Here is a 16,121-nt window from a genome sequence, read left to right on the forward strand (position 1 = left end):
AATGTGTCATCTCACTTCCTGGATGGTAACGTTTTTTGTAGCACAGGAGATAGGGTTGCCAGGTGTCCGGTTTTGGCCAGAAAACCCGGTCGAAAAGGCACCCCAGCAGCTCTGGTCAGAACCACTGATCAGGCTGTTAAAAGTCCAGTTGGTGGCGCAGTGGGGCTAGCAGGCTCCCAACCTGCTCTGCATGGCGCCCCAGAAGTGGCCGGCACGTCCCTGCGGCCCCTAGGCAGAGGTGCTACTATGGGGGCTCCGTGCGCAGCCCCCGCCCCAAGAGCTGGTTCTGCATCTCCATTGGCCAGGAACCGCAGCCAATGGGAGATGCAGGGGCGGCACCCGCGGGTGGAGTCACCACACAGAACCGCCTGCCTGTGCCTCCACCTGGGGGCCGAGGGACACGAGGCTGCTTCCGGGAGCCACCTGAGGTAAGTGCTGCCTGGCCAGAGTCTACACGCCCTCCCAGAGACTGTACTCCCTCCTGCACCCCAATCCCCTGTCTCAGCCCGGAACCCCCTCCCACACTCTGAACCCCTCGACCCACCCCCCAGCCCGGAGCCCCCTCCTGCACACCAAACCCCTCATCCCTGGCCCACCCCAGAGTCTGTACCCCCAGCCAGAGCCCTCACCCATTCCCGCACCCCAACCTCATGCCCCAGCCCCCCCAACATCTTGAACCCCTCATTTCTGGCCCCACCCCGGAGCCCACACCCCTAGCCAGAGCCCTCACACCCTCCTGCACCCACCCCAACCCCCTGCCCCAGACAGATGAAAATGAGTAAGTGAGGGCGGGGGAGAGCGAGTGACAGAGGGAGGAGGGATGGAATGAGCGGGGGCGGGACTTTGGGGAAGGAGGCGGGGCAAGGGCATTCGGTTTTGTGCAATTAGAAAGTTGGCAACCCTAACAGGAGAATATCCCTGGTCTAACTGACAGTGGTTAGTACATCATCCCCCTCTCCATGGGCTCCTATCTATAACACAAGGAATGGCTCATCCCTACATTTATTCAACTACTCTAATTTGTTTATTTTAACAAGTGGAATCATGTGACATCCTTTCTGCTCTTCCCTCATATTACAGGTATTAGAAATAGAACAGACAAAAATCATCTATCCAGTCCTGCCCCCTGGCTCATGTGGGATGTTCCTTGCAGGATGTTTTCCAATGTTTTGTCCAGTTTAATTTAAAACATACAAGTAATGGTTCTTTTGCCACCTCCGCTAGGAGATTATTCCGTGACCTAATAGATCTGAGTCTAAGCTTTCCTAGGACAATCAACCTACATTTTCTCTCCCTGTTCCATCCTATTTCTCCTCATTACACCTTGTGTACTAAACCAAGGAATTCATCTCCACCTTTAGTCTTTACTCCCTGACAAGTATATGGAGCCTCATGTTTACCTTTATTAAGCTATACGTTCTTCACTCCTATAATTTCCCTTTGTAAATCAATCCTTCTAGCCCCAGGTCCTACTTAGATTGTCTCTGAATAGCCTCCAATTTGCCAGTATTTCTATAGTAGTGAAGTTCCTCAAAGTAAACAGATTCCTGTGGGTGCAGCTGCCTCTGAGTTAGAAAGAAAGGCTGTTACTCCCCTGATTCATGATATGATGCTTCTGTGCATGCAGCCCATAATTGCATTGGCTTCTTTTGGTGCCATTGCATATTCATCTTTAATTTGATGGCTGCTATCAAGCTCTCTTTCGGCATTAATGCTTTTAAAGTTTTCCTTTCCACTGAATATCCATGATTTGGGTTATTTTTCCCTTGAGGTATTTGCTTGCAACCATTTTCAAACCTTCTCACCTCCTGCTGGATTGGCTTAATGGATTGACGGTCAGACATCCACCTGGGCGAAAACTCCGTTCGCTGCAGACGCTTCTCCTGAAATGGGGGTGGAAGAAGGGAGAGAAGGAGAAGATGTGGATTGGGGCACACCACTGATGTTGGTTGGGGAATTTTTGTATTAGGAGTGACCAGGAAGCTACTATTAGCTTTACAAGGGTAGCGTCATACTGGCTATGGAGTTGATTTAAGAGGCATGTTCTCAGGAAGATCATACTCCAGATTTGTCCCATCTTAAAATAGTTATCTGATGAGTAGCACTCTTCAGAGTCTAGCTATCCACCACTCCATCACCAAAAATCCCACTCCTTGCAAACAAAGCCTAGTAGTCCCTGTTTACATGGTACCTAGAAAATATTTAGGGATCCTGTACTGCTCTAAGTGTTTCTGCTGCAGCAGATAAGACATCCTTCCCATTCCCTATTCCCACAGGTGTTTGATGGCTGGCTGGATTTAGCCCTCTTCCAGCCATCCAGCGTCCCTGCATTCAAGAGCAGTCACCATACAGAGATAAGCAGGCTGACACCTCCCCAGCCTTATGTGCTCACACACACCTTCTGGGCGATCATGTTGCAAATCTCAGGCAGGAAGTCTTCACTCAGGAGCTTGTAGAGCTGCCGTTCTCTTAGGGAGGTTCTCTCTCTGAAGCTCTCTGTGACTTGTCTCCACTCCTCTTCTGTCTGACACAGCAGCCACCATGTCCCACGGCCTGGTCCCTGGGACCCTTCAAGAACATAAAGGGATATTATCTCTACAATGATTATTGTTGGCGGCTTTCCTCCGACCTACGCCCTCCCCTCCAGAACTTTGGAAGAAAGAAAGACGTTGGCTGTGTACACACCCCTACGTAACATGGGTTGTGGTCTAGGAAGAAGCAAGAAGAATCGTTCATGTAGGTTACAGGAAGACCTGCCTAGCTATGGCTTCATTCCAAGCTCTCTCAAGAGCATTGTCATGGCCCCTAGAGCCAGTAATACACACTCCAGGGCACTGTACGCCGAGGTGGGAAATAAAACAGTGGCAGCACCTGGAATATTTTGGGTGAAATGCCATTATTAACCTAATCCACTCTAAAAACACAACCCTGACTATCCAGCAGCCCACAGGAGGAAAAGACAAGTGGGGAAAGGAAGAGTTAGTTTCCTTAGCTGTAATTTATTTTTTATAATGGAAGGCATCAACTGGGTCTGGCACTACTCATGGGTTACAGTTGCTCAGACTCCCTCTGCTGGACTGCTGCAGCACGGCGCTCTGACCCAGGAGATAACTTCTAAAGCTGAAACTATCTAAGCTAGCAGAAAACATCCATCCTATAAACCTACCACATTTCTATTTACGTAGTTTCAGCTTTGGAAGTTCTGTCTTGAAATTCCAAGTGTGGAGCTGCAGCAGTCCAGGGAGAAGTTGAACTCTGAGGAAGGGGTAGAGAAAAGACAAAGCCAGAGTTGCCTCCATCGTGGTGGAAACAACAGTTACCTTTTCTGTAACTGGTGTTCTTCGAGATGTGTTGCTCACGTCCATTCCACATTAGGTGTGTGTGCTCACCACATGCAGCGGTGCTGGAAGTTTTTCCCTCAGCAGTATCCATAGGGGACGGCTCTGGCGCCCTCTGGAGTGGCACCCAAATGGCGGTATAAGGGGCGCCACCGGTCGTCCCCCCCCCAGTTCCTTTTTGCCAGAAACTCCGACAGTGGGGAAGGAGGGGGGTTGTGGAATGGACATGACAAACTCACCTCGAAGAACACCAGATTTGGAAAAGGTAACTCTTTTTCTCAAGTGCTTGCTCATGTCCATTCCATATTAGGGGACTCCAAAGCAGTACCCCTGGAGGTAGTAGGAGCAGGAACCCCACAGTTCAAAGGGTGGGCTGGTGAGCCTAGAGAGGACCAAGTTAAGATCCCACTGCGGGACAGGAGCCCATACCTGCGGAAAGAGTCTCTCGAGCCCTCTCAAGAATCCGACCGTCATGTCAAGGGAAAACACCGTCTGTCCTTGGATCGGTGGGTGAAAAGTGGAGATGGCTGCAAGATGCACTCTAATAGAAGAGCGTGCCAGGCCCTGGTTCCTCAAATGGAATAGGTAGTCTAGGAAAACCTGTATGGAGGAACACAAGGGAGAGACGCCTCCTTCGAACGCCCAGCGGGAAAATCTTGTCCACTTGGCCAGGTAAGTCAGTCTGGTTGAGGGCTTCCTACTTCCCAGGAGGACCTCCTCCGATCAGGTCCGCTCCTCCGGGTTCAGCCACGCAGCACCCATGCCGAGAGGTGGAGGGATGCAAGGTTGCAATGTAAGAGCTGATCGGGACAGCAGGTCCAGTCTGTCAGGTTCATGAGCATGCCGAACCAGTGCTGGTGAGGCCACACCGAGGCAATCGTGATAACCTGCGCCCTGTCTCGCTTGATCTTTGCCAGGACCTTGGCGATGAGTGGGATCAGAGGGAATGCGTACATCAGGCTCCCCAACCACGGCAGGAAGAAGGCATCGGAGAGGGAGTCCTTGTCCAGACCTCGCCAAGAACAAAACTGATGCCATTTTCTGTTTTGCCTGGTAGCGAACAGGTCCACCTGGGGAGTTCTCCACCTCCAGGTGGTGCAACCACTTGTGGTGAGAGGAAAAGGCCCCATTGAGGTGATCTGCTAGCGTGTTCTTGACACCAGGGAGGTGACAAGCTTCCAGGTGGATCTCGCAGTCGATGCACAAGTCCCATAGACAGAGTGCCTCTTGGCAGACAGCCGATGAGCACGCTCCCCCTTGCCTGTTGATGTAGAACATCAAGGCTGTGCTGTCCATCAGGACTCTCACCACCTTGCCCGACAGGTGAGGTAGGAAGACGCTGCATACTAACCGGACTGCTCTGAGTTCTTTGACGTTTATGTGTAGCACCATCTCCTCCGGGGACCACATACCCTGGGTCTGGAGAACCCTGAGGTGCGCACTGCAGCCGAGGTCTGAGGCTTCCAACACCAACTCGATAGAGTAGGGGGGTTGTTGAACGGAACTTCCTCTAGGACCATCTCACGATCAGTCCACCATCGCAGCGAGGTGAGTATTGCCGGGGGGATGGTAACGATTTTGTCCAGGTGATCCCTGGATTGGGAATAGACCGTCGTCAGCCATTGTTGCAGGGGCCGCATCCGGAGCCTGGCATGGATACATCATATGTTCAAGCTGCCATGTGGCCCAGCAGATGCAGACAGATGCTGGCTGTAGTCACGGGGAACGCAGACACCTCTGCGACAAGGTCTGCTAATGTCTGAAACCTTTCTCGCGGCAGGAACGCTCTGGTGCAGGTCGAGTCGAGCACTGCTCCGATTAATTCTATCCTTTGCATTGGAACTAACATAGATTTTCTGCCATTCACTAGTAGGCCCAGGGAGTGGCACATGGCTTGTAGCACTGCAACATCCTTTTGGACCTGAGATCTGGAGCTACCCTTGACCAGCCGGTCATCGAGGTATGGGTAGATCTGGATACCCCGGCACCTGAGGTAAGCCGCCACCACTGACATCCACTTGGTAAACACCCTCGGTGCTGTCACCAGGCCAAACTGGAGGACCTTAAATTGGCAATGGCTGGGTCCCACCGTGAATCAGAGAAAACGTTTGTGTTCTTGGAAGATAGCTATGTGGAAGTATGCATACTTTATGTTGAGGGCAGCATACCAGTCTCCTGGATCCAGGGAGGGGATGATAGAGGCCAGGGAGACCATGGGGAACTTCAGCTTCTTTAGGTATTTGTTGAGGTCTCACAGGTCCAGAATGGGTCGCAGACTGCCCTTGGCCTTTGGGATTAAAAAGTATCGGGAATAAGCCCCCCTGTTCCTGTACTCTAGAGGAACTTCCTCTACTGCCCCCAGATGCAGCAACCCTTGAACCTCCTGCACGAGTAGACTCTCATGAGAACAGTCCCTGAAGAGGGATTGGGAAGTGAGGTAGAAAGAAACAAGAGGGTGTAGCCTGTGCCACTGTGTTCAGGACCCAGCAGTCCAAGATTATAGTGGTCCATGGGGGAGGGAAAAGGCAAGGCAGTGGGGAAAAAACAGGGAAGGTGGATCCAGGGAACAGTCTGGTAGCTTGGCCCCTTGCTTATTCTGGGTGAAGCCTGACTGAGCAGGAGGTGGAGGAGGGTGGCGAGGGTGGCGCTTGTAGCCCTTGGCCTTCTTGTGAGGCAGGTCCTGCTGAGGCTGGCTCCCTTGTCCCTGAGGCTGTTGTGGTTTGAACTGCTTACGTGCCGGGCCTGGGACGTACAGCCCTAGTGTTTTCAGGGTGGTACGGGAGTCCTTTAAACCGTGCAGCTTGGTATCAGTCTGTTCTGCAAATAGGGCCTGGCCACCCAAGGGAAGGTCCTGCATCGACTGCTGAGCCTCGGTGGACAAGCCCGAGAGGAGCAGCAAGGAAGCTCGCCGCATGGAGACGGGGGACGCCATGGTGCGGGTTGCAGAATCTGCTGCATCTGAAGCTGCTTGGAGGGCTGCTCTAGCCGCTGTCGTGCCCTCCTCGAGGATTGCCCAGAATACCGCAGGAGCCTCGATGTCCACTGGTTGTCCAGCAGGCTGCTCTTCTGGGTTCTTCTGGACCTGTGGGGTCCTTCCCCGCAAAGTCTTGTGGACTGGAGAGGGTTGGGATGTTGAGGCCGCTGGCCTGTCCGAGGCTCCCGACACCGCCAGGCAGCCTGTGAAGGTTGGGTGAACCCCCAGAGGTTCCATGGTTCAGTGCTGATGATGTAGGAGGCAATGCAGGCACCGGAAGCTGCCCCACTGTTAGGGAGCCTTGCTCAGTGCTGGAGCTGGAGCGGTCGCTACCCTGCGACCAGCATCGGGTGGAGTGGCAGCTCTTATCTGACCGGTGCCAGTCACTGTGCTTGGAGGCAGACTTGTCCGAGCGAGACAAACATCTTGGTCGGGGCCTTGGGGACTGACTGTGTTCGGCGTATCGGCATGGGAAACTTGGCAATCTTCACCTTCTGCTACCCGACCAGTACTGGGATGTCAATCAGGACCGGGAGCTATCACAAGCCAGTTGCCGGGAGGGACATCCCGAATGCAGAGATCCCTGTCTCGGAGACCGACAATGGCGGTCTGGTGACTGTTGGCTTTGGTCCCTCCATCGGTCCCGGGATCTGTACCGAGGTCTCTGCAACGCAAGGGGTCGGTCTCGGTGCTCCTGGAGCGGGAGGGGGGGGTGGGGGGCGACGACGACACACGAGACGCATGCCTCAGTGGATCTACGCCAAGCTACCGGCGAGGTATTGTCAGTGCCCAAGGTCCAGGAACTGAAAAGGGCTCCGCTGAGCCTGCCTCCCTGAGGCGTGATGACTTCGGGTGGGCGAGTGGTGGTGGGACATCCCATGTGATGGGGAACGGTGCTGGGGAGGCGGGGACATACGTGGAGATCCCAAGGTGGGTTTACCCAGAGACTGGGGTACTGCCAGAGCTGCCCGGCGTGGGTCTTTGCTCACCCCCAGCCCTCTCCTTTCCCTTGAGGAAAGTAGGAGATCTTCCCCTCCCTGTCTTCTTTGGCTTCTTGGCCAGAGCAGCAGGGTGAGACAGGTGCCAGCTCGTGGATGGCGCCGACGGAGTGCTGCGCACCGACTCCATGGTGCTCGGTGCCGAGTCAGACCGTTGCTCCGGTGCCCAAGTGAGGGCTGACTCCATCACGAGCACTTTCAGGCGACTGTCCCGCTCCTTATTTGTCCTGGGTTTGAAGGACTTACAAAAAAGACACTTGTCGCTTATGTGCCCTTCGCACAAGCACCTTAGGCAGCTACTATGTGGATCGCTGACGGGCATAGGCCGTTTGCAACGATTGCAGGGCTTAAAGCCAGGCTGAGTCCTGTTCGGGACTAACGAAGACTTCAAGAATTACAATTAAGGGTAACTGACTCAACTACTAGCCATATTACAGATTTTACAAAGTTCGCGGGAACGGAGAACAAAACAACGCTAGCTAAAGCAGTGAATGTTCCAGCTCCGTCACTGGTGGCAAGAAGGAACTGAGGGTGGTGGGGAGCCAGAGGCGCCCCTTATACTGCGCCATGCGGGCGCCACTCCAGAGGGCGCCAGAGCCAGTCCCCTATGGATACTGCTGAGGGAAAATCTTCCGGCACCAGTGCATGTGGCCAGCACATACACCTAATATGGATGGACATCAGCAAGCACTCGAAGAAGAATGGGCAGGTCTAACCCATAAGTAATATTCAGACCAATGGATTCTCATGTTTGAGAAATGAGTCTCTCACCCAGCCCCTTTGGAGAAACTGTCACAATATGTTGGCATCTCACCTCACTAACTCCTTGTGGGCCAAGGACTCCCCAGTAAGGACCTGGAACGTGGATTTCCCTAATTCCTGGTTTACACAGTACTGACAGTGTATACATCTGACACCAGATGGGAGACAGGCAAGGAGAATACTTTGTTCTCCTACAATACTACTACCCACCCTTGTGACTCTCTCCCTGTAACAGAGAGGGCAAAATGCATCTACCACAACAAGATGTGTGTCCACATGGCCTGTGCTCACCTCTTCTCAGGAGAGCATCTGTCCATACATAGTCCTTCTCTACTGATTTTAGTGCGTGAGTAGTGGAGGGTTCCCCACCAAGCCTATTCCAAACTCAGGCCTCCCAAACAATAACCGAATTCATTAGTCACTCCTATTCCCAAAATAGTGCCTTGCTATACAGGAAGCATTTAGCTGCCTAGTCTCCTGGGAATAAGTTAGTCTATTTCTTTAACTGCTCATGCCAAATACAATCAGAACCAACCAGGCTAAAGACACAGGGTACCACCTCTAGAGAGCCTCTCACTAAACAGACCCTCCTCCTTCCCTAGGAATCTTGTCTCTCTTAGCTTTGGATGATTTTAAAACTGCAATAGCAGATCAAATTCCTCCCATAATGTCTTTACCATTTTTCATCTGTGTCTCATGCATGAGCAAGTTCTCTTCAGCCTTCTCCCTACAAAGAGGAAGGTAATTATACACACAGGTAATGACATAAAAACATATACAAGACATTTCGCCAACCGCTGAAATGCAGCCACTTCTGGGGAAGAATGCAACGGCTGTTTAATGCACAGCAAACACCACACACATTTTGTACAGGAAGTGAGAAATATCCTATTTGAATGAAACTTCAAGGAAAATTATGTAAACGGCCAAAATGGAATTTGGCCAGGATAACATCCCTACTCTTATGGATAGAACCAGGAAATCTTTAATGACTTCAGGTAGGCAGGACTTTGTTTTAAAATAGCATCTAAATACAGTTTCTCTAGCTGCAATGTGCCCCCTAGCAACATGCAGATCAAATGGGTCAGTACAGACTCAGTGGGAAGAACGGCATCCAGTGTTTTACCCACATTGCTTCCTGCAGCACCTGGATTTTCTTAGAGTCCTCACCCAAGTACCAGCCAAGCCTGTCTGTGCAAGATGATTTGAGATCATGGCTTCAGGGGGTATGGTTGCAGGGAGAATTACCTTTTGACACCCAAATGGAAAAAAACACAAATTGGGGTGCAGGGGATCTCCAGCTCCAATGGGAGGCCCGAAAAGGTACTATCAATGCCAAGAAAGACCAGCCAGCTTTCCTCCTTATATGAGAGTATATCACATAACCATTCCAGGAACACCCTTTTCCTTACCTCAACAGATTCTCCTCCAGCAGTTTTTTCCGTTTTGGGGGTCGCCCTCGTCTCTTGCCTGTTTTCCCAGGAACATTTGGGGTGTTTGTCTGGCCCCCACTTCCCCTTTAACAAAATGAAAGGTTAGAAAATATCTCCCAAAGAAAGGAACTGTGGCTGTCAGGGGAGGAGGGAGAGAAGAGCATGAAAGAAAAAAAAAAATCAGAACAGCTGCTATGGGCCCAACTAGGGGAGGGATTAACTACAGCAGCCAAGGGGGGGGGGGGGAAGGGGGAGAAGGACAGGAGTACCAGTAGCTGGGTGACTAATTCAGGAGCAGACAGTGACTCGTAACTGCTGCTGTCTCCAAGGGGCAGATTGCTTGGAAGGTGGTGGTGGTGGCAGAGGAATCTTCCTACCCCACTGGCAGATTTTTGTAGTGCCATGAAGGCTATGCGTGGCTTTAGTTGCCTTGCATCAGGATTTAGTTGCTGGTGCATTTGTCAATTTTACCCATGTCCTGCACAAATTCAGGCCACCGTCACCCTCCCAGCAACAGCGGCAGTCAAACAGATTTTATTCAACTCAGATTTATTGCTGCATAGTCCATTCCGCTCCACTTGCCCTGCCCTCTTCTCCCTGTTTACCCAGGCTGTGTGGAAATTAGGAAAACTTCAAAGCTGTTGTTACCTGTCTGAAGCCAGCTCTCCATTTGATTTCCCCTGCATTGGCTCTTCTTTGTACATACGAGTGCCATAGAAATACCAATAGAGGGCGCCATTACTATCCTCACCCAGTGGTTCTACACGGAGGCTGTCTGCATCCAAACCCTGCATTCAGTTGGGAGCACGCAGTGAGAGAGACAGTGACAAGTTGAAAAACAGCCGCACTGTCACTCAAAACATGCTGACATCCTTCCACAAACACCCCGCTCCACCCCCCACAACACATCTGTTCTGATGCAGTTCTGGGAAGAAATTACTCTAGAGAAAAGAACACATTCCCTCTCCACCTAGGGAGAGATTTAGATTGACATTTCTAATTTGCATGTTCTCTTTAGTTTTAATATTTCATTTTTGGTGCTCATGACAGTGAAGGTCTAATTAGCCCTGGCTAAAGTCATGCAGAGCATGGGAGGCACTGTGGAAACTTTGCACATAGAGCTCTCCCAATATACTTTAATAATGGGGGGGCACTGCTGCAGGACAGAACTGCACTCCTCGCTCCCACAGATCTATCAATACTCTGGAAGCACCTTATTCGAGATATTCAGGTCATGGTCTTCAGAGATGTAGCCAATCAGGCCAATTTACTTAGTGACATTTGTGCTGTGAATGCATCAATGACAGAGAGACCCTACCACTTGCCTAGATCCTTTGTAACCTGACATAACCCAGGTCTCCAGAGGTGGAAAAAGCATGACTATTAATTCACTGCACTACCACCAAGAACATGACTTTAAAATATTTCTTTTTGATTAAAAAAATTACATCTCCAAACCTGTAAAATATACAGACTATGGGAAACCTATGTACCTCACCAAGAGGCTGGCTCAAAAAACCCCAAACCAACCCAATCCCTTTTAACGTTAATAGAAAGAGAGAGAATGGGGAGACCCCATCACCAATATTCCCAAAGCTGGGTCTGGAGACAAAGAGAAAAAAGGGACCTTAGAGAGAAATACTTCCAAGCTATAGTTCAAATCCCCAGTCTCTTCTTGCTCCCCAAACGGACAGACTAGAAATGCCACAGGAGCATCAGCCCCTAAACGGCCTGTCCCCTGGGTTGGAGGCTGGCTGATGTATACAAGCAGTGGCAGGAAAAAGGAAAAACAGCCTCCATGAAGGCAAACATTTCCCTCCATCCCCACTTCCGTTTTACAACCCAGCCTAGCTCCCTGTAGCTGCCATCTTCCCCATCTGACAGCTGTGGCCCAAAGCACCTTGAGGAGGTCAAAGACATCATCTGCATCAAGCCGGTAATCGCAGAGGCGGTGCAGGATTTCCACGCGGGTGCGCAGTGGCAGCTCCTGGAAAGTGGATTCCCGTAGGGGGTTGGGTTTCCCTTCCTCCAGCTCCCAGCGGTAGTTGATAATGTCCTCAAGATAGCTGTGAAACGTCTGCGACCTAATCAAGAGAACAAGTCCCCCCATTGTAGGTTAATATGCAAAAGACAGGACTTAGTGGGGGTGGGAAATGGAATTAGAAGATCCAGGCAAGGCTGAAAGCTGTGCCCTGCTGGCTCAGCACAACCTAACTGAACTTCATATGTAGCAGGAAGTGGAGCGACTGACACTGGGAAACTTTCCTGAATGCGTTTAAGAGCTGTGTCCTAGGACAGCCAGGGCTAGTTAAAGCTGTGCAGCTAGGCTTGACCCTCTCCTACCTGCTGGTAGTATTCCTAACTGCGACAATACAGGATTTTGCATAATTTAAAGCCTCTTTGTTAGTCTCCCTCCTTTTCGTCACATTAGGTAGCTGTTCACATCAGCGCAGACTCGGACTTTTATAAAAGGAAGATGCAATGGAGCATTCACAGACAATTCCGATCCTCTTCTGCCTTCCTCCATTTTAGCTGACACCATCATTATCTACCAGGCTCACCATCTCTCCCTTTTCCCTGGCCATAGGCAGGTAATTACCAACTCCTGAGCCTTCTTCCAAATCATTTTGAAAGTCAGACCCTTTGTTGTCCTAAAAGGCAAAACACTTCTCCATGCTCAGACTACTCTGTCCTCTCTGGCCAAAATGCAGCTACTAGAATGATCTTCCTTTCCTGCCAGTCGGACCACATTACTCCACTCTTTGAATCTCCTTTGCCACTAGCTCCCCACCTTGCCCACCGTATCTTATGTAAACTTCTTGTCCTCACCTTACACTAAGGGTTGCTGTAAATAGTAACAGTTCTGGTGTAAGTGCTGCCCTGTCACACCTTAGATTGCTGACTGTGCTCAGATAAATGAATGTGTGTCTAATTTTAGATGCAGCGTGTTCTGAGTGTGGAAGTTTCAGTCTACAGAATCTGGGTGAGATGAAGCACCGACTATTAAAACTTTATTTGTTACGAGTGGTGCTGCTGCCTGACTCCTGTGACTTGCCAGCATTCCAGATCTGTGGTCTGAAGCGGCAAAAATGCCTCTCTTTCACACACAGGAAGTTCATGTGTCTGAATGGACACTACCGGATAGCCATTCCCACATGCGTTCATGGAGGCACCTCAACTGGATCCTTTTTGGCACCAGCTGACTTCCCTAGACAATGCAGGGAACTATGCCACAACTGCAGAATAGCCACAAACCAAACAAATACAAAACTGTAACCAAAAAAAGCATTAAATCTTTAACAAACAGAGAGAAAAACATCATCTGGGGGAAGACTACTGAGAACTAGCAAGAAGGTCAGATGTTAAGAGAGGGAGAAAGAAAGAAAAGATAGTAAAGAGGGGTCAAGATAGAATGGCAACCTGCAGGACCTGATGCCACATCATTTGTGGAAAAAATGGCCACCTGATAGTATCTTATAAATGAGTGGAGAAATGCCTATGTCCCCACTCTGCAGATTACTCCATATGACCCTGTTTCTTTCTGCACCTCAAGTGGAAAATGATTCCTTGTTGACTGACCCCATTTCCCTGAAGGAGTTTTACCTGACCTCCTATAGTATTCAATGACAGATGCTTGTATAGAATTGGATATGGAGGCTTTAGCACATGCCTTTCTGAATGTCTTTGTTCTGCCCAGCTAACAGGGACAGTTCACCTCCCAATCAAGTAAATGCAATGTGACCTCCTTGAATAGAAGGAAATATTTCCACTGAAATAAGGAGGGATTATTTTAAGGAAGAATTCCTGTACCAGCTCAAGTACCCACTTTGTGGGGTAAAAAGTGCAGAAATTGTTTTTTCCTAGACAAAACAATCAAAACATACAGCCTTCTATCTTAAATAAGAGCAGCCATTGTTGTTCCATGACACATTGAAGGGCCAAATTCAATTTCCAACTTGCAACTGGGAACTTTAAAATGGGCAATGTTTGGTTACTGCCTTGGAAAACCTGCAGACAGGATATCAGATTCTCTTTATAGACTGAGCACCCCTAAAACTTCTATTTGATCACACAGAGCACTTAAACATTTAGATCTTTAATGAAGTCATCAAAAAAGAAAGCGAGGCAATATTTGACAAACTTTTAGAACAGATGTCATGCCTGGACCCCATTTCCTGGAAATATGCTAACTATATAAAATCTCAGACAACTTCCTTCCAGGTTTGAAGAATAAAGCCACAAACTAACAGCATCCAAATTCTACCCTCTCAAGTTCAAGATGTCAGAATCTGATTGAACTTCGAGTCACAAGATCATCTAATGAGGGCAGAATCTCAGGGGAACCAAACCGACATTTCCAGGTTCCTTGAGAACAAGGGCCCATGGGTCCAAGAAGGAGCTACCAGGAGCAGTATGGCTTTCTCTGTTCTGATTTTTCTGGCTATCTGAGCAAGAATTGGAAAACAAGGAAAGGCACAGATCAGATGATTGGACCACTGGAATGAGAATGCATTGATTTTCCTTGATCTCCATTTTTGTTGAGGCTCAGAGAAAAAAAATGGATCCATGAAGTTCCCCATTTCCAAAAGATGATTTGAAGGACCTGGTCATTTAATTCACATTCTCTCTGGGGACAGGGGTTGTTGACTCAACCAAATGGTTTGAGTTTTATTTGTACGTAAGTGGCTAAAACTAGACGTAATATCAGCCCGATATCAGCTGCACACAGCCTCTGTTCTCAGGAGTGCAGACTCTCAATTTGCAAACACTGCTGCTGTGTGTTTGGCACTTTGAATTAGGACAGAATGAGAACAGGAGATGGGAACCAGATGTCTCACGGCATTCCCAATAACCCTCAACTCCATCCAGCCAATTTATATTTATCCTCCTCTCTCAGGCTGGCCATTTCTCCCAGACAAGCAGGGGTCCATATGTGGATTTCACAGTCTGTCAGAAAAACACCCGTGATTTTTCTCACCTCTAATATTTCTATTAATGGTTCTCCTCTGGAAAGGGTTCTGGAGCAGGCCCCCTCTGCTGGAGATGGAAAAACCTGCTGGGAAGATTGTGACCTGTCTGTGCAAAGACTCCTGTTGGCAATCCCTTACAGATAGCGGACCTGCTTAGGTCTCGTGTTGAGCTGCCCATTAACAGTGCCTGAGTCCAGGAGTTGAAGGATCACCACCAGATTATAGAGAAGTTCTACACTATACCTAGATCTTGACCATTCTCACAGTCCTACATTCTGTGAAAAGGTTAGGGAACGCCTGCTGAAGCTGATCAGAAACCCCTGAGTCTATAGGATTTATTACCTGTTGCGAATCCCAGTGAGCTGTCTGTTTGGACTGGGAGAAGGGCAACAGATCATCTAGATATGAAGATTTGCATATTCCTTCTTCTGCGGTTATCAAAATCACCATAACTTAGGCTTTGTCTACACTAGCATTTTTGTCGGCAAAACTTTTGTCGGTCAGGGGTCTGAAAAAAACACACCCCTGACGGACATACGTTTCACCAACAAAAGTGCCGGTGCAGACCGCGCTATGTCGGTGGGAGAGGCTCTCCTGCCCACATAGCTACTGCCGCTCGTTGAGGGTGGTTTAATTATGCCGGTGGGAGAGCTCTCTCCCGCTGGCATAGAGCAGCCCTTACAGCAGTGCAGCTGCAGCGGTACAGCAGTGCAGCTGCAGCGGTACAGCTGTGCCACTGTAAGGTCCGTAGTGTAGACATGGCCTTACACAAAAGTTCAACTGATGGAGACAATGCTAAGCCATATGGCAAGGCTACATACTGAAAAAAATGTCCTTCCATTGCAAAATAAAGGTATTTAAAGTTGAAGGGATTAATTGGTGGATTGAGATATTCTATAGATCTCAGAAAAGTGTATTTAAAAAAAATCTTTCTGGGGATCCTGAATGATGAGAAGAGATTTTCCATAAGAAAGGAGGAGTATATTTGATTGCCAGCTTCAGGGAAGACAGGTGTAATATTGGTCAAACCCCTCTGTTTCTACTGGGGACTAAAAATAGTTTTGATTAAATACCCTGACCTCTCTCTAGAAGGTAAATTGCGGCTACTGGAAAGGAATTTTTGAACCAAGTCCCCAGTCATAAAGAATACAGTTTTGACACCCACAGCTCTAGATCTCACCCTAGACACACCAAGTCAGAGCATTCATATAACTCTAAAACAAAGGACTGTTAGAAAACTCTCCCAAAGATGTACCTCCACAAAGACACTTACAAGTAAGGAACCATAACACATATTTATATATACACACACGTGATCTCCCTCCCCCTGCCCTCCCCTTTATTTTATAAACCATCATGCCATTAATACGCTTTGTATTATCACACTTTCTTTTATATTTGGAGAACACTTAATACACGGGTAATACATGAGTTGCTCATGATCTGTAGTAGAAGCTGCAAAAGTTTCAGGGCAGTTTGGCACAGAGGGGATGGGAACAAGTCCATGGAAGGGCTTCTCCATCTGGGCATCAGGGTTTACACACTTAAGAGAAATAAATACTCCACTCCCAAGAGGACAGCACTGCAGCTTAGACCATCTCTAAGAGAAGCCTGGGACTCCTCCCACAGGCAGGCTATTACTACTG

At 49.2% G+C, this 16,121-nt stretch overlaps 1 protein-coding gene across 3 annotated transcripts in view; it reads right to left on the bottom strand.

Annotated features, from left to right (window-relative positions):
• CECR2 (CECR2 histone acetyl-lysine reader) overlaps positions 1 to 16,121 on the bottom strand; it is a 139,573-nt gene that overhangs the window by 37,245 nt on the left and 86,207 nt on the right. For all 3 annotated transcript variants that reach the window (XM_073320013.1, XM_073320023.1, XM_073320033.1), the window contains 6 exons: positions 11,406 to 11,589; positions 10,154 to 10,293; positions 9,485 to 9,589; positions 8,750 to 8,799; positions 2,399 to 2,568; positions 1,806 to 1,883 (listed from right to left, as the gene is read on the bottom strand). In XM_073320013.1, the coding sequence (XP_073176114.1) occupies positions 1,806 to 1,883; positions 2,399 to 2,568; positions 8,750 to 8,799; positions 9,485 to 9,589; positions 10,154 to 10,293; positions 11,406 to 11,589 (727 nt within the window). The remainder of the gene's footprint in view (positions 1 to 1,805; positions 1,884 to 2,398; positions 2,569 to 8,749; positions 8,800 to 9,484; positions 9,590 to 10,153; positions 10,294 to 11,405; positions 11,590 to 16,121) is intronic.

Source organism: Lepidochelys kempii, chromosome 1 (genome assembly GCF_965140265.1).
Source record: "Lepidochelys kempii isolate rLepKem1 chromosome 1, rLepKem1.hap2, whole genome shotgun sequence".
Lineage (NCBI taxonomy): Eukaryota > Metazoa > Chordata > Testudines > Cheloniidae > Lepidochelys > Lepidochelys kempii.